Genomic DNA, 24291 nt, shown 5'->3' with positions numbered 1-24291 from the left:
ACCCCCTTCCTCGCCTTCTCTCTCCTTTCTGTCTCTTCCTGGTTTCCCCTTCTGCGTCTTCCCACCTCTCCCCTGTTCTTGCGTTCTCGTGTTTCTCACGCCCTGCGTCATGGCCTCCTCCGTCTTCTCGTCCCACTCTGTCTCTGTCTCCTGCCGGGGCCGGGGGTGCCCGGCCGCAGCCTTGGGCCACCCTGAGTCCCTGCAGGCGGCCCTGAGGCCGGGGTGGCTTCCGCATGGGATCTCTGCCCAAGGCCGTTCTCTGCTAAGGAAGGAGCGTGGCCGCCCGGGGAGCCCAGAAGGGCTCTAGACCCACGGCGACCGGACCTGGTGGGCGGACCCCGCCTCCGCGTCCCCGCCGGGACAAGCACGGGGCCCCCATGGCCTCCGCGCCCCCGGCGGGACGGATGCCCCGGGCCACTGCGGGCAGCGCGCGCCCCCCATCCACTTTCCGGCCTCGCTGGATTCCCGGGACCCCCTCACAGACGAAGCCTGTCTCGGGGGCGGCTTTGGGAGGAACCGCACCGGACGCTCCCCTCTCGCTGCCTCTCAGTCTGGGTTTCCGTGAAGCGCGTCTCCCTGTCCCTGTCCCTGATCTCTCCATGTCCTGCCCCTCCGTTTCCCCTCCGGTCAGCTCCTTGGCTTGTCTCTGACCGCCTCCCTCCCCAGATCCCGGGAATCTGACGGTCCCTCAAAGACCGGCGTGCTGCGGCCTGCTCTGAGGGCGCCCGGGCCCCTCGGTCCCTCCTCTGAGGACTGACGCTCGGGCAGCGCCGCTTCTCCCGCCAGCAGGAGGCGCTGTAGGGCGGAGCGGCAGCCGCGGCCGGGCGCCGGGTCCCAGCATGCACCGCGCCCGGCTGGCGCTGCGTTTGGGGGCCACCCGGGCTGTGCGTGGGAGTCGGGTTGGGGCGGAGCGGAGGGGAGTCAGTGAGCTGCAGGGCCGGTTCCCGCGGAGCCGCCGGAGACGGTCGGCTTTGCCAGGGCGGGGCGGGACTGCGGGGACCATGGCGGAGCCGCCTCGGGTAAGCGGGCTGGCCTGTTTGGACGCCCGGTTTCGGGGTCGTGGTGGGTCCTCAGGTTCCGGGCTCGCCCGTGTCCTGGGGTCCCCGTGAGTGCCCGCGGTGCACGGGTAGGACGGAGTCTGCAGGCCGCTTCTGCTGGGGGTGTGGATTCCGGGCCCTGCGGTGAGCCGGTGGCCTCCGCTCCCGCGGCTTGTCCGTAGCCAAACCCCTGGACAAAGCCGAGCGTGGACCGAGGCCGACCTAGGAGCGGGGCGGAGCCTGGGCGAGGATGCCAGGCGGGCGGGGAGCGGACGGCGGAAAGGATAGAAAGGTAGAGGTGGATGTTACAGGTCAACCAGTTTTACATCATAGTCACCGAAATCAGAACAACTGTTCCAAAAAATTTAAGATTCCGAATGATTGAAATGGTGTTTGGCGGGGGCTTCAATGTCAGAATTTATTTTCTAGCGTGATTTGTGTTGAGTGTAAGATGATACGTTGGGAGAAGTAGAAGAAGATACAAAAAATTAAGTTAGTGGTTTCTTAAAATCGAGGTTTAAAGGGTATTTTTATCTTGTAAACTTTAATGTTGAGGATTTTTGCTGATTATTAAATGAATTAGGCCGGGCGCGGTGGCTCACGTCTGTAATCCCAGCACTTTGGGAGGCCGAGGCGGGTGGATCACCTGAGGTCAGGAGTTTGAGACCAGCGTGGCCAACATGGTGAAACCCCAAGTCTACCAAAAATACAAAAAATTAGCCGGGCATGATGGCGGGCGCCTGTAATCCCAGCTACTTGGGAGGCTCAGGCAGGAGAATTGTTTGAACCCGGGAGACGGAGGTTGCAGTGAGCCGAGACTGCGCCATTGCACTCCAGCCTGGGCAACAAGAGCGAAACTCCGTCTCCAAAAATATGTACATACCTATATATATGGGGAAAGGATATAAACAGCCAAATCACAGACCTGAAAATAAATTATTAATGAGTAAAATAATGGATTTTAAAACTTGTTACATTGAGTCCAGGTGCGGGGGTTTACGCCTGTAATTCCAGCACTTTGAGAGGCCGAGGTGGGCAGATCACCTGAGGTCAGGAGTTCAAGACCAGCCTGGCCAACATGGCGAAAAACCGTCTCTACTAAAAAATACGAAAATTAGCTGAGTGTGGTGGCGGGCACCTGTAATCCCAGCTCCTCGGGAGGCTGAGGTAGGGAGAATTGCTTGAACTCGAGAGGTGGAGGTTGCAGTGAACTGAGATGGCGCCACTGCACTCCAGCCTGGGCGACAGAGCGAGACTCTATCTCAAAAACGAACTTGTGACATTCAGACGGTGGAACACTATACAAAATTAAAATAAATTAGCTACATATATAATCAACAGGGCCGGGCGTGGTGGCTCACGCCTCTGATCCCAGCACTTTGGGAGGCCAAGGCGGGCGGATCACGAGATCAGGAGATCGAGACCATCCTGGCTAACACGGTGAAACCCTGTCTCTACTAAAAATACAAAAACAAAAATTAGCCGGGTGTGTTGGCGGGAGCCTGTAGTCCCAGCTACTCCGGAGACTGAGGCGGGAGAATGGCGTGAACCCGGGAGGTGGAGCTTGCAGCGAGCCAAGATGGCGCCACTGCACTCCAGCCTGGGTGACAGAGCAAGACTTTGTCTCAAAAAAAAAAAAAAAAAAAAAAACCTCAACAGGGCCAGATCCCAAAATGTTGAGGGAAGAATACAAGTATAATAAAGTATTTATGTATAAAAGACATAAAGTAATACTGAATACAGATACATATATGTATTAAAATGAACTGGAAAGTTCCCACATTAGTTATAATGTTTGCCTTTACAAAGGAAGGAGAATGTGACAATATCAGAACATGACTGAAGAGAGGAACCACAAGAACTTGAGTTTCACTTGTCACATTGTATTTCATTAAAAGGAACTCTGAAGAAAAATGTTAAACTTGTTAAGTCAGTGGTGAATACTAGGATGCTTATAGTTTTCTCTCTAACTTTCTGGATCTTTAAACTTCTAAAAATTAAAAAAAGTTTTAAAAGTAAGGAATTTTAATCAGAGAAGAGGAGAGAATGAGTACCTTTAACACAGAAGTATAAACATACGTTCAGTTCTGTAATAATACAGCATATGCATTTCTAAAAATCATAGTGCTATGCAAAATTGTGCAATAAAAACCACAGAGCTTATTGGGAGAAATGTTACATATACAATACTCAAACTTTCATCAGTAATGTGTTGAAAGGACCTAAAAGCAGTTTTATGCACTTTAGTGATTAATAAATTATCTTAATTGCCTTAAAAACTGCCTGAAATAAGCCTGGGCAGCCCGGGCACAGTGGCTCACACCTGTAATCCCAGCACTTTGGGAGGCCAAGGCAGGCAGATCACCTGAGGTCAAGAATTCAAGACCAGCCTGGCCAACATGGTGAAATCTCGTCTCTACTAAAAATAAAAAAATTAGCTGGACGTGGTGGCGGGCACCTGTAATCCCAGCTACTCAAGAGGCTGAGGCAGGAGAATCACTTGAACCTCAGAGGCAGAGGTTGCAGTGAGCTGAGATCGCATCAATGCATTCCAGCCTGGGTGACAGAGCAAGACTTGGTCTCAAAAGAAAGAAAAACAAACAAACAAAAAGCCTGGGCAACATGGTGAGACCCCTCTCTACAGAAAATGAGCCAGGCGTGGTGGCATATCCCTGTGGTCCCAGCTACTTGGGAGGCTAAGGCAAGAGAATCACTTGAGCCCAGGACATCAAAGCTATGGTAAGCTGTGTTGGCACCACTGCACTCTGGCCTGGGCAACAGATGAGACCCCGTTTCAAAAAAAAAAAAAAAAAAACCTAAAAGAACGACCTGAAATGTGCTTGTGGAAGTGGGCAGAGCAAGGGTTGCAGTTTGTGAGCTATTGTGAAGTGGTGAAAGGAAGGTTATCTGAAATGAGATGGAAAGTTGTGACCCTGGAGGTGAATAGGTAGGGCTCATAACACAGGGTAATCTGATGTTTGAAGTGTGTTGCATGTGTGCATTTTGTGTATGTCTATGCAGCCCAGTTCTGTTTGTTCACATAGTACAAAGTTTCTCACCTTTGCCACTACTAAGATCCTGTGCTGGATAATTTTCTGTTTTGCAGGCTGTCCTGTGCATCGTAGGATGTTTATCACTATTCTTGGCTGCTGCGCACTAGATGCCAGTAGGCCACCCTGCTTCCCCACATTATAACAATAAAAAATGTTGCCAGGGGACAAAATTGTTCTGATTGAGAACCACTAATCTAGTGTTTCTTATAGACAGAACTGCATGTAAGCAAATGCAAAATTTTGTAATATATTGTCTCCTAATATATCAATCATGTTGGAACAAATTCACGTTTCAAAACAAGCATTATAGCAGAAATGACTATATTTCCTTAAGCTTAAAATAATGAATTTCTGATTTAAGTGTTGCTATATCTGCAGTTTGGATATTTGTCCCTAAACCTCATGTCAAAATTGGATTTGCGGCTGGGCACAGTGGCTCACGCCTGTAATCCCAGCACTTTGGGAGGCTGAGGCAGGTGGATCACCTGAGGTCAGGAGTTCGAGACCAGCCTGACCAACAAGGTGAAACCCTGTCTCTACTAAAAATACAAAAATTAGCCGAGCAGGGTGTCAGGCGCCTGTAGTCCCAGCTACTTGGGAGGCCAAGACAGAATTGCTTGAACCTGGGAGGTGGAGGTTGCAGTGAGCCGAGATCACGCCACTGCACTTCAGCCTGGGCAATGGAGCAAGACTCTATCTCAAAAAAAAAAAAAAAAAGATCTGCAATGTTGGAAGTGGGCTCTAATGGGAAGTGTTTAGGTCATGGGGGGTGGATCCCTCATGAATGTCTTGGTGCTGTCCTCTATTAGTTCCTGAGGGAGCTGGTTAAAAAGAGCCTGTCTTGGCCAGGCGCGGTGGCTCACGCTTGTAATCCCAGCGCTTTGGGAGGCCGAGGCAGGCGGATCACGAGGTCAGGAGATCGAGACAACGGTGAGATCCCGTCTCTACTAAAAAAAATACAAAAAATTAGCCGGGCGTGGTGGCGGGCGCCTGTAGTCCCAGCTACTCGGAGAGGCTGAGGCAGGAGAATGGCGTGAACCCGGGAGGTGGAGCTTGCAGTGAGCCGAGATCGCGCCACTGCACTCCAGCCTGGGTGACAGAGCGAGACTCCGTCTCAAAAAAAAAAAAAAAAAAGAGCCTGTCTTGCTTCTTCTTGCCATGTGATCTGTGTACATGCCAGCTCACCTTTTGTGTGTGTGTCTCACTCTGTCGCCCACGCTGGAGTGCAATGGTGTGATCTTGGCTCAGTGCAACCTCTGCCTCCTGGGTTCAAGCGATTCTCCTGCCTCAGCCTCCCAAGTAGCCAGGATTACAGGCCCCTGCCACCACGCCCGGCTAATTTTTGTATTTTTAGTAGAGACAGGGTTTAGCCATATTGGCAAAGCTGGTATTGAACTTCTGACCTCAGGTGATCTGCCCACCTTGGCCTCCCAAAGTGCTGGGATTACAGGTGTAAGCCACCGTGCCCAGCCCCCTTCACCTTCCACCATGAACAAAAGCCATCTGAGGCCTTCGCCAGAGGCAGATGCTGGTGATGTGCTTCTTATACAGCCTGCAGAACTGTGAACCAAATAAACCTCTTTTCTTTAAAAATTACCCCACCTTGGTGTTCCTTTACAGCAATACCTAACAGACTAAGACAAATTTAAAGGAGTCATTAGAGTTTTTAAAACTCAACTCTAAATTTCATAATGAATATAACAAAAAGATGGGAAGTCCTAGCCAGAGCAGTCTGGCAAGAGAAAGAAATAAAAGTCATCCAAATAGAAATAGAGGAAGTCAAACTATCCCTGTTTGCAGACTGTATGATTCTATATGTAGAAAACCCCATAGTGTGCCCAAACACTCCTTAATCTGATAAACAACTTCAGCAAAGTCTGAGAATACAAAAACCAGTGTACAAAAATCAGTAGCATTCCTATAAACCAACAGCATCCAAGCTAAAAGCCAAATCAAGAACACAGTCCCATTCACATCTAGTCAAAAATGCCGAGGAATACAGCTAACCAAGGAGGTGAAAGGTCTTTACAACAAGAATTATAAACACTACTTAAAGAAATCAGAGATAACACAAAGGGAAAAACATTTAATGCTCATGGATAGGAAGAATCAATATTGGTAAAATGGCCATACTGCCCAAAGCAGTTTCCAGATTCATTGCTATTCCTATCAAACTACCAATGACAATTAGAAGAAAACTATATTGCCGGGAGTGGTGGCTCACGCCTGTAATCCCAACACTTCGGGAGACCGAGGCAGGCAGATCATGAAGTCAGGAGTTTGAGACCAGCCTGGCCAATATGGTGAAACCCTGGACTCAAGCAGTTCTCCCACCTCAGCCTCTCAGGTAGCTAGGACTACAGGCATGTGCCACCATGCCCTGCTAATTTTTGTGGGTTTTGTTACTGTTTTGGTAGAGATGGGTTTAGCTATGTGGCCCAGAGTGTTCTCAAACTCCTGGGCTCCCAAATTACTGGGATTACAGGTATGAGCCAGTGTCTGGCTGAAAAAACTATTTTAAAATTCATATATAACCAAAAAAGAGCCCAAATAGTCAAGGCAGTCCTAGGCAAAGTGAGCAAAGCTGGAGACATCACACTACCTGACTTCAAACTATACAAGGCCACAGTAACCAAAACAGCATGGTACTGGTAAGAAAACAGACATACAGACCAATGGAACAGAATAGAGAGCCCAGAAACAACGCCACACACCTACAATCATCTGATCTACAAAGTCAACAAGAACAAGCAGTGGGAAAAAGACTCCCTATTTAATAAATGGTTCTGGGATAACTGGCTAGCCATATGCAAAAGACTGACACTGCACCCCTTCCTTACACCATATACAAAAATCAACTCAACATGGATTAAAGACTTAAATGTAAGACCTAAAACTATAAAAACCCTGGAAGATAACCTAGGAAGTAGCATTCTGGACATAGGCCCTGGCAAAGATTTCATGATGAAGACTCCAAAAGCAACTGCAACAAAAACAAAAATTGACACATGGGACCTAATTAAACTAAAGAGCTTCTATGCAGCAAAAGAAGCTATCAGCAGAGTAAACAAACACGCTACAGAATGGGATATTTGCAAACTATGCAACTGACAGAGGTCTAATATCCAGAATCTGTGGGGAACTTAAATTTACAAGCAAAAAACAACTGCATTAAAAAATGGGTAAAGGACATGAACAGACACTTCTCAAAAGAAGACATACACATGGCCAACAAGCTTATGAAAAGATGCTCAGCATCACTAATCATTTGAGAAATGCAAATCAAAACCATATCAGTCAGAATGGCTATTAAAAAGTTAAAAAAAAAAAAAGGTTACAGAGAAAAGAGAACACATAAACACTGCTGGTGGGAATGTAAATTAGTTCAGCCATTGTAGAAAGCAGTTTGGTGATTTCTCAAAGAACTCAAAGCAGAATTACCTTTTTTTTTTTTGTGATGGAGTTTTGCTCTGTCGTCCAGGCTGGTGCCATCTCGGCTCACAGGAAACTCTGCCTCCCGAGTTCAAGCAATTCTCCTGCTTTAGCCTCCTGAGTAGCTGGGATTACAAGCACGTGCCACCACGCCCAGCTAATTTTTTGTATTTTTAGTAGAGACGGGGTTTCTCCATGTTGGCCAGGCTGGTCTAGAACTCCTGACCTCAGGTGATCTGCCCGCCTCGGCCTCCCAAAGTGCTGGTGTTACAGGCGTGAGCCACCATGCCCAGCCAGAATTACCGTTTGACCCTGCAATCCCATTACTGAATATATACCCACAGGAATATAAATTGTTCTGCATAAAGACACATGTTTGCATATGTTCATTGCAGCACTATTCACCATAGCAAAGATGTGGAATCAACCTAAATGCCCATCAATGGCAGACTGGATAAAGAAAATGTACATATGCACCATGGAATACTATGCAGCCATAAAGAAAATCATATCCTTTGCAGAAAGATGGATGGAGCTGGAGGCCATTATCTTAAGTGAGATAACACAGGAGTAGAAAACAAAGTGCCGTTCTCACTTATAAGGGCGAGCTAAACACTGAGTATATACGGATACAAAGCGGGGAATAGCAGACACTGGGGCCTACTTGAAGGTGGAGGGTGGGAGGAGAATGAGGACTGAAAAATTACTTATCAGGTACTATGCTTATTACCTGGGTGATGAAACAGTCTGCACACCAAACCCCCACAACACGCAATTTACCTGTATAGCAAACCTGCACATGTACGCCTGAAACTAAAATTTAAAATAAATAAATAAATAAAAATAAACTTTGGCCGGGCGTGGTGGTTCACGCCTGTAATCCTAGCACTGGGAGGCCAAGGCGGGTGGATCACCTGAGGTCAGAAGTTCGAGACCAGCCTGGCTAACGTGGCAAAACCCTGAATCTACTAAAGATACAAAATCAGCTCGGGGTGGTGGCCAGCACCTATAATCCCAGCTACTTGGGAGGCTGAGGCAGGAGAGCCGCTTGAACCCCAGTGGGCAGAGGTTGCAGTGAGCTGAGATCGTGCCACTTTACTCCAGCCTGGGCAAAACAGCAAAACTCCGTCTCAAAAAAAAAAAAAAAATTTGAAGATGACTAGGCTGGCTGGGCGCAGTGGCTCTCGCCTGTAATCCCAGCACTTTGGGAGGCCCAGCCAGGCAGATTGCCTGAGGTAGGAGTTCGAGACCAGCCTGGCCAACATGGTGAAACCCCGTCTCTACTAAAAATACAAAAAAATTTAGCCCAGTGGCATGTGCCTGTAATCCCAGCTACTCGGGAGGCTGAGGCAGGGGAATCACTTGAACCAGGGTGGTGGAGGTTGCAGTGAGCCGAGATCACGCCACTGCACTCCAGCCTGGGCAACAGAGTGAGACTCCGTCTCAAAATAAATAAATAAAAATAAAAGATGAATAGGCTGAGTACCGTGGCTCATGCCTGAGTCCCAGCACTTTGGGAGGCCAAGGTAGGTGGATCACTTGATGTCAGGAGTTGGAGACCAGCCTGACCAACATGGTGAAACCCCATCTCTACTAAAAATGCAAAAAAAGTTAGCCAGGTGTGGTGGTGCACACATGTAGTCCCAGCTACTCAGGAGGTTGAGGCAGGAGAATTGCTTGAATCTGGGAAGTGGAGGATACAGTGAGCTAAGATCATGCCACTGCACTCCAGCCTGGCAACAGAGTGAGATGCCGTGTCAAAAAAAAAAAATTTAAGTTGGAACAAGATAAACTTTAATACCCATAGAAAATAAGGACATATGGCAGTAACAATGGCAGTTCAATAAAAGGTGGGATGTATGCTTATGTAATTAGAGTGTTTTAAATTAACAAATATATAATTTACATACTCCTAGTTGTGAGCCTCAGGAAGTATCCATTTATCCAAGTCAACCATAATAAACACAAGTATTAAACAATACTAAACATTTGCATACATTGCATTTTTTCTAATGCAGTATTTAGAAAAGCAATAAAATTCAAAACTAATTGCTGGTAACTCTTAGTCTTCTGCTTCTGGGGAGGCCTCAGAAGACTTACAATCATACGGTCTTCTCATGGCTGGAGCAAGAGGGAGACAGCGAAGGGACAAGTGCTACACACTTTTAAATAACCAGATCTTGTGAAAACTCGCTATCATGAGAACAAGGGGGAAGTCTGCCCCCATGATTCAGTCGCCTCCCACCAGGCCCCTCCTCCAACCCTGGGGATTACAATTTAACAGGAGATTTGGGTGGGGACACAGAGCCAAACCATGTCAAGTGTATGCCTAGGCATTTTATTGTTTTTTCCAGCCATTGTAAAAACTACTGAGTTCTTGATTTCTCAGCTTGGTCGCTGTTGGTGTATAGCAGTGCTACTGACTTATATACATTAATTTTGTTACCTGAGACTTTGCTGAATTCATTTGTCAAATCCAGGAGTCTTTTGGAGGAATCTCTAGGATTTTCTAGGTGGAGGATCATATCATTGGCAAACAGAGATAGTTTTCCAATTTGGATGCCCTTTATTTCTTTCTCTTGCCTGATTGCTGTGGCAAGGACTTCCAGCCTTACAAATTAATGTAAATTAAAATACTGAAATACAACTTGCCACCCCACGTTGGCAAAAAATAAGGCTTGAGAACATCTTGTGCTGGCAGAGGCATAAAGAAACAAGAAGTCTCATGTTAATAGCAAGGGTAAATGTGCTGGATTCTTTTTGGAAGGCAATCTGATGTTATTTATTAAAACTGAAGATGTGTATTCTCTTTGATTTAGTAGTTCTCCTTTTATACTTTATCCTGAAGAAGTAAAAGCACTAATACATAGAAAGCACATGAGAACACTAATTTTTTTTTTTTTTTTTTGAGACCGAGTCTCGCTCTGTCGCCCAGGCTGGAGTGCAGTGGTGTGATCTCTGCTCACTGCAACCTCTGCCTCCCAGGTTCAAGCAATTCTCCTGCCTCAGCCTTTCCAGTAGCTGGAATTACAGGTGCACGCCACCACACCCGGCTAATTTTTGTATTTTTAGTAGAGGCAGGGTTTCACCATGTTGGTCAGGCTGATCTCGAACTCCTGACCTCGTGATCCGCCCGCCTCAGCCTCCCAAAGTGCTGGGATTACAGGCATGACCCACCGGGCCTGGCTGAATACTGTAATTTATAAGGGAAACAAACTATATGTCCCATCAGTGGGGTATATCTAGTCATGGAATATAGTGTGACTTTACCAAAAAAATGTGTTTGCCTCAATATATATTATTAACCTGGAAAGAGGTCTGTGACATATTAAGTGAATGAAGTTACAAAGTGACTTGTTCCCATTTTGTAAAGAAAAAAATTCCATACTCTACATATGTATATATACTTTGAAGAAGCATAATGAAACGTGGAGCGGGGGGTGTAGTGGTTAACAGCAGAACGATGTAATTGGAGTAGAAGGAGTAGTTCTCCAGGAAGAAGCTGCTGAACAACCAAAAACCTTTGTCCACTGCAGAAGTCTTTTAAATTAACAAGAAGGAGCTGGAGTCATTTTGAAGCAACCATGAATGTATATGTCTTATGTCTACAATTTCAGCTACCTCTGACTTTTGAGGATGTTGCCATTTATTTCTCCGAGCAAGAATGGCAGGATCTAGAGGCATGGCAGAAGGAGCTTTACAAGCATGTGATGAGAAGCAATTATGAGACTCTCGTCTCTCTAGGTAAGACCTGTTCACCTTTGTGGGTAGGTCATGGAACTGGATCCTGTAAGGGGTCACAGTCACTTGATGCTCCTGTTTCTCAGGTAGCAAGATTTCTCAGAAATTAACTCAGAAGGGTATTTTTACCCTGCAATCTATTGTTAATACTTTTGTCAACATTGTTCATCTTTACTCGAGGGTAGACATTGTTGCATGAGAATCTTTGAACAATGTAATGTGGTCCGGGTGACTAAATATTATTTATGAGGGGCCTTTAGTCATGACTTACTATCAGGATGCCATGTTTGTCCACATAGGAGCACACCTAGTGCACATTCATGAAGTGCTCTGTATATCTTTAACCTAGGATATCCCTACCTCACAACTTTTACAGTGGGGTCTAAATACTACAGAAAAGCTATTTTGGAAGGGTGTACAATGAAGTGTTTGTTTTTTTGAGACGCAGTCTCACTCTGTCGCCCGGGCTGGAGTCTTGGCTGACTGTAACCTCTGCCTCCCGGGTTCAAGCAGTTCTCCTGCCTCAGCCTCCCGAGTAACTGGGACTACAGGTGTGTGCTGCCACGCCCGGCTAATTTTTGTATTTTTAGTAGAGACATGGTTTCACCATGTTGGCCGGGATGGTCTTAATCTCCTGACCTCGTGATCCACCTGCCTTGGCCCCCCAAAGTGCTGGGATTACAGGCGTGAGCCACCGCACCTGGCCTGAAGTGTTTTAAGAGTAGCTGTCTCTGCCGGGCGCGGTGGCTCACGCCTGTAATCCCAGGACTTTGGGAGTCCAAGGCGGGTGGATCACGAGGTCAAGAGATCAAGACCATCCTGGCCAACATGGTTAAACCCTGTCTCTACTAAAAATACAAAAATTAGCTGGGCGTGGTAGCGGGCGCCTGTAGTCCCAGCTACTCAGGAGGCTGAGGCAGGAGAATCACTTGAACCTGGGAGGCGGGGGTTGCAGTGAGCCGAGATCGCGCCACTGCACTCCAGCCTGGCAACAGAGTGAGACTCCGTCCCAAAAAGGAAAAAAAAAAAAGAGTAGCTGTCTGGCCTGGGTATGGTATTGGATGTCCTTTTTGCTTATTTGGTTTTTATATTTCATTTATCAAATATCATTTTTAAAAAATCAGTCTGTTCAGAGAAGCATCAAGTGAAAGATAAAAATCTCCTGTTTCATTCTTTTTTTTTTTTTTTTTTGAGACAGAGTTTTGCTCTGTCCCCCAGGCTGGAGTGCAGCAGCGCGATCTTAGCTCACTGCAAGCTCCGCCTCCCGGGTTCACATCATTCTCCTGCCTCAGCCTCCCGAGTAGCTGGGACTACAGGCGCCCACCACTGCACTTAGCTAATTTTTTTGTATTTTTAGTAGAGACAGGGTTTCACCGTGTTAGCCAGGATGGTCTTGATCTCCTGACCTCGTGATCCGCCCTCCTCAGCCTCCCAAAGTGCTGGGATTACAGGCGTGAGCCATCACGCCCGGCCCCTGTTTCATTCTTATCTCCACATTCAGTTAACCACGTGAGGGCAACCACTTTTAACCATTTTTGTTTTAGTTTTTAAAGTGGCTTCCTCCAATCTAAGTATGCTTACAGTAACTTGATTTATCAAGTTTAGACAGCATTAATTAATTACTATGAAAAATTAGGCATTAGTTCACTTATACAATCCCTCTTCTATCTTCTCCCCAGTTTTTGATAGTTTTTGTGCCTCTGTTGGCCAGCTTTATAATTTAAAATAATATGTTTAAGATTCTAGATTGTATTCCATCATTTTCATCTCTTGACTCATTCAGTATATAAAGATAATTAGTTCTCTAGTACTTCCCTTCATCTCTTCTGCCAGTTGACAACAGCCATACCACTTCCTTTATATTGCGAAGTTTCTAATATTTGTATTCTGTTCTGTTACCATAGTTTTTTTTTTTTTTTTTTTTTTTGAGACGGAGTTTCACTCTTGTTGCCCAGGCTGGAGTGCAATGGCACCATGTCAGCTCACCACAGCCTCCGCCTCCTGGGTTCAAGCTATTCTCCTGCCTCAGCCTCCTGAGTAGCTGAGATTACAGGCATGCGCCACCACACCCAGCTAATTTTATATTTTTAGTAGAGACGGGGTTTCTCCATGTTGGTCAGGCTGGTCTTGAACTCCCAACCTCAGGTGATTCACCCACCTCGGTCTCCCAAAGTGCTGGGATTATAGGCGTGAGCCACCGTGCCTGGTCTACCATAGTTAACTTTTGCAGGCTTTATGTATGGATTGTTTCTAAAACATATAACTGAAAACATTACATTATTTTCATTGTTACTGAAGAATCAGTTACAGTAAATGAATCTATAGAGGCAAAAATATAATTCTATGCCATTAACCCTGTGCCAGCCTAGTAAGAATGTTCCAAGCATCAAGATCAAATGGATTCTCTTTTTTTCATTCTTACCAGTTGTTCAAAATTATGCTACATTTTGGGCGGGTGTGGTGGCTCATGCCTGTAATCCCAGCACTTTTGGAGGCTGAGGTGGGTGGATCACTTGAGGTCAGGAGTTTTTTTTTTTTTTTTTTTGAAAATATATGCTTTCATTTTTCCGTGATTACAAACACAACTGAATATCAAATGCACAAAGTAAGAATTATACGCGGAAAAAAATCAGATACGTTCATATATAACCTTTTCAAGGCTATTTCCATCCAGAATAACCTTGGTTTGCCAGGGCCAATAGAAAGAAGTCACAAAATCGCCTTTAGTCAAATTTGTGTGTTTGCTTTCTTCTATAATTCCAATACCTCCACCATCAACGACTTGAGATAGCTGCCAAGGTGTTATATAATCAGTGCCCGTGTCTTCATTCATTCCACAACGAAGGCTGTCACTCCACACTTGGAAGGTTGCACAACGGCCAGGCAGACGCGCTCCTCACTTCCCAGACGGGGTGGCGGCAGGGCAGAGGCGCTCCTCACTTCCCAGATGGGGTGGCAGCCGGGCAGAGGCGCTCCTCACTTCCCAGACGGGGTGGCGGCTGGGCAGAGATGCTCCTCACTTCCTAGACGGGGCAGGCGGGCAGAGGCGCTCCTCACGTCCCAGATGGGGCGGCCGGGCAGAGAGGTTCCTCACGTCCCAGACGGGGCGGCCGGGCAGAGGCGCTCCTCATTTCCTAGACGGGGCGGCCGGGCAGAGACGCTCCTTACTTCCCAGATGGGGTAGTGGCAGGGCAGAGGCGCTCCTCACTTCCCAGACGGGGCGGCCGGGCAGAGGCACTCCTCACATCCCAGACGATGGGCGGCCAGGCAGAGACGCTCCTCACTTCCTAGACGGGGTGGCGGCCAGGCAGAGGCTGTAATCTCAGCACTTTGGGAAGCTAAAGCAGGCGGCTGGGAGGTGGAGGTTGTAGCGAGCGGAGATCACGCCACTGCACTCCAGCCTGGGCAACATTGAGCACTGAGTGAGCGAGACTCCGTCTGTAATCCCAACACTTCGGGAGGCCGAGGCGGGCGGATCACTCGAGGTCAGGAGTTGGACACCAGCCTGGCCAACACAGCGAAACTCCGTCTCCACCAAAAACACAAAAACCAGCCAGGCATGGTGGTGTGCGCCTGCAGTCCCAGGTATTCGGCAGGCCGAGGCAGGAGAATCACGGGAGCCCCAGGCAGGGAGGCTGCAGTGAGCCGAGATCATGCCGCTGCGCTCCAGCCTGGGCAACAGAGGGAGACTGTCTCAAAAAAAGAAAGAAAAGGAAGGAAGGAAGGGAGGGAGGTCAGGAGTTTGACACCAGCCTGGCCAACATGGTGAAACCCCATCTCTACTAAAAATACAAAAAATAGCTGGGCGTGGTTGTGCATGCCTGTAATCCCAGCTACTTGGGAGGCTGAGGGAGGAGAATCGCTTGAACCCAGGAAGCGAAGCCTACAATGAGCCGAGATCACGCCATTGCACTCCAGCCTGGGCGACAGTGAGACTTCATCTCAAAAAAAAAAAAAAAAGACAAAATTATGCTACATTTTAATTTGTTTCATTGTTGGGCCACGACTGTTTCTCATGCTTTCATCATATCGTTGTGATTATCCATCATCATCATCATGTTCATCATGTTTCCCAGGCTGGTCTTGAATTCCTGAGGTCAAGTGATCCACCTGCCTTGGCCTCCCCAAGTTCTGGGATTACAGTCGTGAGCCACTGTGGCCGGCTAGGAGAACACCCATCTTCTTTTATTTATTCATTTATTTTTGAGAAGGAGTCTCGCTCTGTCGCCCAGGCTGGAGTGCAGTGGCGCAATCTCAGCTCACTGCAAGCTCCGCCTCCCAGGTTCATGCCATTCTCCTGCCTCAGCCTCCCCAGTAGCTGGGACTACAGGCACCCACCACCACGCCCGGCTAATTTTTTTGTATTTTTAGTAGAGACGGGGTTTCACCGTGTTTGCCAGGATGGTCTCGATCTCCTGACCTTGTGATCCGCCCGCCTTGGCCTCCCAAAGTGCTGGGATTACAGGCGTGAGCCACCGCGCCCGGCCACCCATCTTCTTAATCTAATAGTCAGTTACATGGATCTTTCTGCCTTCTGTCAATTCTGTCCCCAAATGAATCTATAGATTCAAAGCAAGTCCAGTCAGAATCCCAATAGAGCTTTCTGTGGAATTTGATAAGCTGATCCTAAAGAACATGGGAGAACCAAGACGAGAATAATGAAGACAGTCTTATGGAACAAGATGGAAGGTGATTGATTGTTCTATCAGATAGCAAGACTTATTATGTGGTACTATGTTAGAGATAGTAAAACATCTGATAGCATCGTGTGTTGTCAAGATGTGAAGCAAAGTGAACATTCCTACTCTATTGTCAATCAGCATAGCCACTTTGGAGAGCAATTTGGTAACATACAGTAAAGTTGAAGACATGCTTATCCTATGATACAGCAATTCACTTCAAGAACTGTCAATGCTTATGTGTGTATTCATAGAGGCATGCCAGGGAGCAGAAGAAAACGACAGACTGTGATACATTCATATAATCAAAGACTATCAAACAAATGAAGCCAAGTGTTCCAAAATGGAGAAATTTTAAAAATATAATTTGAGGAGAGAAGAGCAAGTTGCAGTACAATGTGGTATGGTCTATGTAAAGTTTGTTTTTTTTTTCCAAGATGGAGTCTTGCTCTGTTTCCCAGGCTGGAGTGCAGTGGTGCGATCTCAGCTCACCGCCAACTTCCACCTCCCAGGTTCAAGCAAGTCTCCTGCCTCAGCCTCCCGAGTAGCTGGGACTATAGGCACACACCACCACGCCCAGCTAACTTTTGTATTAGATGAGCTTTCACCGTATTGCCCAGGCTGGTCTCGAACTCCTGACCTCGTGATCCTCCCACCTCGGCCTCCCAAAGTGCTGGGATTAGAGGCGTGAGCCACTGCGCCTAGCCTGGTCTGTGTAAAGTTTAAAACCAGTAATACAGGCCAGGCACAGTGGCTCATGCCTGTAATCCCAGCACTTTGGGAGGCCAAGGCAGCCAGATCACCTGAGGTCGGGAGTTCTAGACCAGCCTGACCAACATGGAGAAACCCCGTCTCTACTAAAAATACAAAAATTAGCCAGGTGTGGTGGCGCATGCCTGTAATCCCAGCTACTCTGGAGACTGAGGCAGGAGAATCGCTTGAACCCGGGAGGCGGAGGCTGCGGTGAGCCGAGATCGCGCCATTGTACTCCAGCCTGGGCAACAAGAGTGAAACTTTGTCAAAAAAAACAAAACAAAAACCCAGCAACATTTTATTTATACATATATATTCTAAAATAAGAACATGCATAGGAATAATATACACCAGATTCAGGGTAGTGCTTACCTCTGGAGAGGGATATACAGGGTAAGACTCTTAAACTGTGTAATGTCTCATATCTTTAAGAAACCTGAAGTAGACTGGGCATGGTGGCTCATCCCTACAATCCCAGCACTTTCAGAGGCTGAGGTAGGAGGATATCTTGGGCCTAGGAGTTTGAGACAAGCCTGGACAAACTAGGGAGACCCTGTCTCTACAAAAAATTTAAAAATTAGCTGAGCATGGTGGCTCCCGCCTGTAGTCCCAGCTGTCAGGAGGCTGAGGTGGGAGGATTACTTGAGCCCAGGAGGTTGATGCTGCAATGAGCTGTGATTGCACCACTGCACTTCAGCCTGGGAGACACAGCAAGACCCTATCAAAAACAAAAAAATAAAAAACCTGAAGTGTGTCAGCACGGTAGGATTTGACAAAGTTAGATGGCATCCAGGTTTTTGTATATTTTTCTCCTTCTCTGTGTGCCAGAAGTATTTCTAATAAGTTAAACCACTGGCCAGGTGCGGTGGCTCATGCCTGTAATTGCAGCACTTTGAGACGCCAGGGTGGGGTAGGACTGCTTGAGTCCAGGAGTTTGAGGGTAGCCTGGGCAACATAGTGAGACCCCATTTCAAAAACTAATAAAAAAAATTAGCCAGTGTGGTAGCTCTTGCCTGTAGTCCCAGCTACTCAGGAGGCTGAGGTGGGCAGATCACTGGAGCCCAGGAGGTTGAGGCTGCAGTAAGCTGTGATCATGCCAGTGCACTCCAGCCTGAGAGACACAGTGAGACCCTATCTAAAACAACAGTAATAATAACTTAAAGCATTATTTTAAAAACTCCTTTTTGACCACATTTTTGCCGTAACCAACTTGCTTTAAAATTGGACCCTATGATTTGGCTGTTATTAAATCACTGTTAAGAATACTGAAGGCTGGGCGCAGTGGCTTACGCCTGTAATCCCAGCACTTTGGGAGGCCGAGGCAGACAGACTGCTTGAGCACAGGAATTTGAAACTAGCCTGGGCAACACGGTGAAACCCGTCTCCACTAAAAATGCGAAAATTAGCTTGGCCTGGTGGTGTGTGCCTGTAGTCCCAGGCTGAGGTTGAAGAATTACCTAAGCCCAGGAAGCCGAGGCTACAGTGAGCCATGATTGCACCACTGCACTCCAGCCTTGGCAACTGGAGTGAGACCCCATCTCAAAAAATAAATACCTAAATAAAAACATTTAAAAAAAAATATATATATATATATATATATATATATGGCATTAGCCATTTTGTTTTTGGACAAAATATAGCATTGCTAAATGTGTGGGGACCATGACAAAATTAAAACAATATACCTGATCTAACATGTCGAGACAGACTAGGAGGCATTGTTAGGATGTGTAGGCAGTTTTTTCATCTTTGTGTAAACCTTTTTTTTTTTTTTTGACATGTTGTTCTCATACTTTGTCCCAGGAGTGAATGTTGAGAAATTTAGACACTTAGTGTGCTTTAAATTCAGGAAGCCAAACTACCCTGTCTGACTTCTCTGTGCAGATGATGGACTTCCAAAACCAGAACTAATATCCTGGATTGAACACGGGGGAGAGCCCTTCAGGAAATGGAGAGAATCACAGAAATCAGGAAACATAATTTGCTCCTCTGTTGATATGCATTTTGATCCAGGTTTTGAGGAACAGCTGTTTTGGGGTGAGTATTAAGAAATCAGGGCCCCGACCTTGAGACATTGTGTTCAGATTTGTTTCTCTTCTCTGATCTTGTCATCGTGTTTGGGCGAGCTGAGGTTTGATGACTCTTATCTTCTAGATAAAGGCAGTAAAGCATAATGGTTAGGAATGTGGGTTCTAGAGTCTATGTCTGGATCTTGCTTTTTCTTGGTGACCTTGGGCAAGTTATTGAACCTTTCGGTATTTCAATGCCTGAACTATAAAATAAAAGTACCCATGTTAACAGGATTGAATTGGTTAATATATATAGTGTTAGGCCAGGCATGGTGGCTCCGGCCTGTAATCCCAGCACTTTGGGTAGCCCAGGCGGGCAGATCACTTGAGGTCAGAAGTTCCAGACCAGCCTGGCCAACATGGTGAAACCCTTACTCTACTAAAAATACAAAAAAAATTAGCCGGGCATGGTGGCAGGTGCCTGTAATCTCAGCTACTAGGAGGCTGAGGCAGAAGAATTGCTTGAACCTGGAAGGCAGAGTTTGCAGTGAGTGAGCTGAGATTATGCAACTGCACTCCAGCCTGGGCGACAGAGCAAGTCTCAGTCTCAAAAAAAAAAAAAAAAAAAAAAAAATATATATATATATATATATATATATACACACACACATACATACATACACACATATGTGTATATACATATGTATATAAATGTACACATAAATATATAAATATATGTGTATATATGTATACATATATGTGGGTATATATATTGAGAGACAGTTTATATAGTAAGAACTCAGCAGAAACTGGTTATCCAGATTTTTTTTTTTTTTTTTTTTAAGACACAGGATCTTGCTCTGTCACCCAGGCTGGAGCACAGTGGCATGACCATAGCTCACTGCAGTCTTGAACTCCTGGCTTCAAGCAGTCCTGGCCTCAAGCAGTCCTCCCACCTCAGCCTCCCAAAGTGCTGGGATTATAAGTGTGAGCCACCATGCCTGGCCCATGGTTATCCAGATCTTCGTGACTAACGTGGCTTCCTTCCTAAGTAGAGACTGTTGTCTACTTGAATACTTCAACCTGAGCTCTTCCCTTTCATTTCTTTTTTTTTTTTTTTTTGAGACGGAGTCTCGCTCTGTCACCCAGGCTGGAGTGCAGTGGCACAATCTCGGCTCACTGCAAGCTCCGCCTCCCGGGTTCACGCCATTCTCCTGCCTCAGCCTCTCCGAGTAGCTGGGACTACAGGCACCCGCCACCACGCCCGGCTAATTTTTTTTTGTATTTTTTAGTAAAGACGGGGTTTCACTGTGGTCTCGATCTCCTGACCTCGTGATCCGCCCGCCTCGGCCTCCCAAAGTGCTGGGATTACAAGCGTGAGCCACCGCGCCTGGCCCCCTTTCATTTCTTGTCATGATGAGAGAGTCTAAGATTTTTGGATTCTTAAAGTACAGAATGAAATGAATACTTCAACCTGAGCTCTTCTCTTTCATTTCTTGTCATGATGAGAGAGTCTGAGATTTTTGGATTCTTAAAGTACAGAATGAAAAAGTCAAACAGGAGCATCATTTCAAGAAATCTTGTCAAATAGTTTTAGTTTTTAGGTGCTTATTTCGAAAGTGAAGGTTTTTCCCCACAAATTACCTAACTTTCTACCATCTATTAATTATTTCAAGAAACCTTCTTGAAACATTGGCAGAAATGGGGGCAGGGAGGGAGGAATAGGCCCAAGCCTTGCTGCCAGGTCTTAGAGACAGGATGGCTCAAGGATCACGTATAACTGTGGTATTAGTCAGGGCTCCAGCTCGGGACTCCAGGTGTGTCTGTACATCAGAATGGGATACACTGGCTTTCCTGAAGTCATGAGAGCAGTCAACACTTACAGAGTACATGCACTATGCCAGGCACCATGCTAAGCACCTCATGCACATTAGCTCATTTAATTCTCACAGTAATCTTATGTACTTTTGTTTCCACGTTTTTACAGAAGGAGCTGAAGCCAAAAGAGATTAGCTTGACAAAGGTTACATAGTGGACAGATAGGATTCAAAACTAGGCAGACTGATTCGAGAGCTTACACTCTATATTTGCAACCTATATTTTCCTTTTTTCAGTATTATCCAAAGATACGTCTGTTCAGTTTAGTTTCAGCAGACTCACCAAACTCACGGCCATGAGACAGACCACACTGCATGGTTGGGTAGCTCAGTGGAAGCTGGGTTCCCAGGCCACCAAAAGGCACTCTTGTGGGTCACTTGACTGTGAGAATCACTAGTAGTGCTGCAGACAGGAATACCGACTGAATTTTTGTTTTCAATTGCAGGAAGCCAGCAGGCTGTGAATTCAGGAAAAACTAAAAGCCATTTCCAATTAGATCCTGAGAGCCAGTGTTCCTTTGGATCCTTTGTTTCCTTCAGGCCTGACCAAGGCATCACCCTCGGGAGCCCACAGAGACACGACGCCAGGGCTCTTCCGCCACTAGCCCGCGGCCCCAGTGAATCTACCCTAAAAGAAGGAATCCCAGGTCCCAGAAATCTGGATCTTCCTGGTTTGCGGGACGTCCCCACCTGGGAGAGCACCCAGCACCCTTGTCCTGTCTGCGGGGAAAGCTGTTGGGAGAACAACCACTTAGTAACGCACCAGAGAGGCAACTCAAAGGACCGGACACGTAGGGCCTGGGAGAAATTCAACAAGAGGGCAGAGACGCAGATGTCGTGGAGCAGCCCTCGGGTACAGAGGCACTTCCGGTGTGGCGTGTGCGGTAAGAGCTTCCGCCGGAAGCTGTGTCTGCTGCGCCATCTGGCGGCCCACACGGGGAGGGGCCAGTTCAAGAGCGCTGACGGTGAAATGCGCTTCCGACACGAGCTGGCCCATCCCAGCCACCGCCTCCCGCAGCAGGGGGAGAAGCCTGCCCAGTGCACCCCATGCGGCAAGCGCTGCCTCCCGGTGGACAGCACGCAGGCTCGCCGGTGCCAGCACAGCCGGGAGGGGCCGGCCTCTTGGAGAGAAGGCCGTGGGGCCTCCAGCAGTGTGCAATCGGGACAGAAGCCAGGCTCGCGCCTGCCTCAGGAGGGGAGCGGCCACCAGGAAGGGGACACGGAGGCGCTGCAGCACGGCGCAGAGGGGCCCTGCTCCTGCTCGGAGTGTGGCGAGCGCTCCCCTATGAGCGCCAGGCTCGCCAGCCACTGCAGGGCGCATACTGGAGAAAAGCCCTTCCAGTGTCCGCTTTGCACCAAGCGCTTCCGCCTGCGCCGCCTGCTGCAGGTCCACCAGCACGCGCACGGTGGGGAGAGACCGTTCTCCTGCAGGAAGTGTGGCAAGGGCTTCGCCAAGCAGTGTAAACTCACGGAGCACATTCGAGTCCACAGCGGAGAGAAGCCTTTCTGGTGTGCCAAGTGTGGCAGGAACTTCCGTCAGAGGGGACAGCTGCTGCGGCACCAGCGGCTGCACACGGACGAGAAGCCCTTTCAGTGCCCAGAGTGTGGGCTGAGCTTCCGCTTGGAGAGCATGCTGAGAGCCCACCGGCTCCGGCACGGTGGGGAGAGGCCGTTCTCCTGTAGCGAGTGTGGCAGAGGCTTCACCCACCAGTGCAAGCTCCGTGAGCACCTGAGAGTGCACAGCGGGGAGAGGCCCTTCCAGTGCCTGAAGTGCGACAAGCGCTTCCGCCTGAAGGGCATCCTGAAGGCCCACCAGCACACGCACAGCAAGGAGAGGCCGTTCTCGTGCGGGGAGTGTGGCAAGGGCTTCACCAGACAGTCCAAGCTCACGGAGCACTTGCGCGTGCACAGCGGGGAGAGGCCTTTCCAGTGCCCGGAGTGCAACAGGAGCTTCCGCCTGAAGGGGCAGCTGCTCAGCCACCAGCGCCTGCACACGGGAGAGAGGCCCTTCCAGTGTCCGGAGTGCGACAAGCGCTATCGCGTGAAGGCCGACATGAAGGCCCACCAGCTGCTGCACAGCGGGGAGATGCCTTTCTCCTGTGAGTGCGGCAAGGGCTTTGTGAAACACTCCAAGCTCATCGAACACATCAGGACGCACACGGGAGAGAAGCCTTTTCAGTGTCCCAAGTGTGACAAGAGTTTCCGCCTGAAGGCGCAGCTGCTCAGCCATCAGGGCCTGCACACAGGGGAGAGGCCTTTCCACTGCCCTGAGTGTGACAAGAACTTCCGGGAAAGGGGACACATGCTGAGGCACCAGCGCATCCACAGACCCGAGAGGCCCTTCGCCTGTGGTGACTGTGGAAAGGGCTTCATTTATAAGTCTAAGCTTGCAGAGCACATCAGAGTACACACAAAATCCTGTCCTGCTCCAAATGAACTGGACATTAAGAAAAGACTCAGCCAACTGTTCGCAATGATAGAGGCCGATTGGAGTTGAGGCAGAGTGGGACATCCAAAGCGTTGAGCAGGATTGGTATTGCCCAGGAATCCACAGCAACAGTAGCCAGACCCGCTGGTAGACGGGTTTTAGGAGCAGGTGTCCTTCTTTGAGCAAGAGTGTCATACAAGTTAGGAATAAGAGGAACCACAAAGGATTTTCTCTTTGGAAACATCACCAATTATATTTCTTTTTTTTTTCCAAGATGGAGTCTTGCTCTGTCACCCAGGCTGGAGTGCAGTGGCGTGATCTCGGCTATATTGGAAAAGATGGCATTATAAAACAAGGACATAATTTTATGAAAAAGGAAGCATCTACAAACGAAAACAATTTCTACGAGGTTATAAGTGATTGTTAAAATTTTTAAGAAAAAGTGCACACAGAAATCCAAATAGGATGTGATTACCTTTGTGCATTTATATAAAAATATATGTGTAATTACAAGGAAGTTCTGACATTTTAAAAAGTAATTGTTACAATAGTATATTTAGGCCAGGCACAGTGGTTCATGCCTGTAATCCCAAAACTTTGGCAGGCCGTGGCAGGAGGATCATGAGCCAAGGAGTTTGAGACCAGCTTGGGCAACATGGCAAAACCCTGTCTCTACTAAAAATACAAAAATTAGCTAGGCATAGTGGTACACACCTGTAGTCCCAGCTACTCCGGAAGCCTAGGTGGGAGGATCGCCTGAGCCCAAGGAGGTCGAGGCTGCAGTGAGCAATGATGGTGCCACTGCACTCCAGTATGGATGACATAGCATGACACTGTCTGAAAAAAAAAAAAATTTAGGCCAGGGGTGGTGGCTCACGCCTGTAATCCCAGCACTTTGGGAGGCGAGGTGGGCAGATCACAAGGTCAGGAGATCGAGACCACCCTGTCTCTACTAAAAATACAAAAAAAAAAAAAAAAATTAGCTGGGCATGGTGGTGGGCGCCTGTAGTCCCAGCTACTCGGGAGGCTGAGGCAGGAGAATGGCGTGAACCCAGGAGGCGGAGCTTGCAGTGAGCCAAGATCGAGCCACTGCGCTCCAGCCTGGGCAACAGAGCGAGACTCCATCTCAAGGAAAAAAAAAAAAAACAAATTTAGTATCTTCCAAAGGAAGCTTGGCAAGTCTCTTTAATTCTCTTTAGAATTTTTAGAATATAGCCTGATGTGGTGGCTCACACCTATAATGCCATTACTTTGGGAGGTCAAGGCAGGAGGATCACTTGAG

At 47.6% G+C, this 24291-nt stretch overlaps 1 protein-coding gene across 5 annotated transcripts; it reads left to right on the top strand.

Moving 5' to 3' along the window:
- The first annotated feature begins 908 nt into the window (after positions 1 to 908).
- Positions 909 to 23848, top strand: ZNF786 (zinc finger protein 786). Of its 5 annotated transcripts, XM_058427678.1 has the most exons (5): positions 955 to 1019; positions 7918 to 8076; positions 11140 to 11266; positions 18580 to 18732; positions 21028 to 23603. In XM_058427678.1, the coding sequence occupies exons 3-5, from the start codon at positions 11233 to 11235 to the stop codon at positions 23076 to 23078; spliced, it is 2238 nt and encodes a 745-aa protein (XP_058283661.1). In that variant the 5' UTR covers positions 955 to 1019; positions 7918 to 8076; positions 11140 to 11232; the 3' UTR covers positions 23079 to 23603. The 5 variants fall into 5 exon arrangements, with proteins under 5 accessions (XP_032617962.1, XP_058283661.1, XP_058283663.1 ...); XM_032762071.2 differs by lacking the exon at positions 7918 to 8076 and having other exon boundaries at positions 909 to 1019; positions 21028 to 23848; XM_058427680.1 differs by lacking the exons at positions 955 to 1019; positions 7918 to 8076 and adding an exon at positions 2146 to 2204.
- Positions 23849 to 24291: the final 443 nt, after the last annotated feature.

The sequence above is a fragment of the Hylobates moloch genome, unplaced genomic scaffold (assembly GCF_009828535.3).
Source record: "Hylobates moloch isolate HMO894 unplaced genomic scaffold, HMol_V3 SCAFFOLD_1, whole genome shotgun sequence".
Lineage (NCBI taxonomy): Eukaryota > Metazoa > Chordata > Mammalia > Primates > Hylobatidae > Hylobates > Hylobates moloch.
The sequence above is the reverse complement of the archived record's forward strand: the minus strand, read 5'-3'. Positions and strand labels throughout refer to the sequence as shown.

Bases quoted from the DNA above. Each gene is read 5' to 3' on its own strand.
- ZNF786 (XM_032762071.2), top strand. The intron at 11,267-18,579 runs GTAAGACCTGTT...TTCTCTGTGCAG, and splicing joins TGAGACTCTCGTCTCTCTAG to ATGATGGACTTCCAAAACCA. The intron at 18,733-21,027 runs GTGAGTATTAAG...TTTCAATTGCAG, and splicing joins TGAGGAACAGCTGTTTTGGG to GAAGCCAGCAGGCTGTGAAT.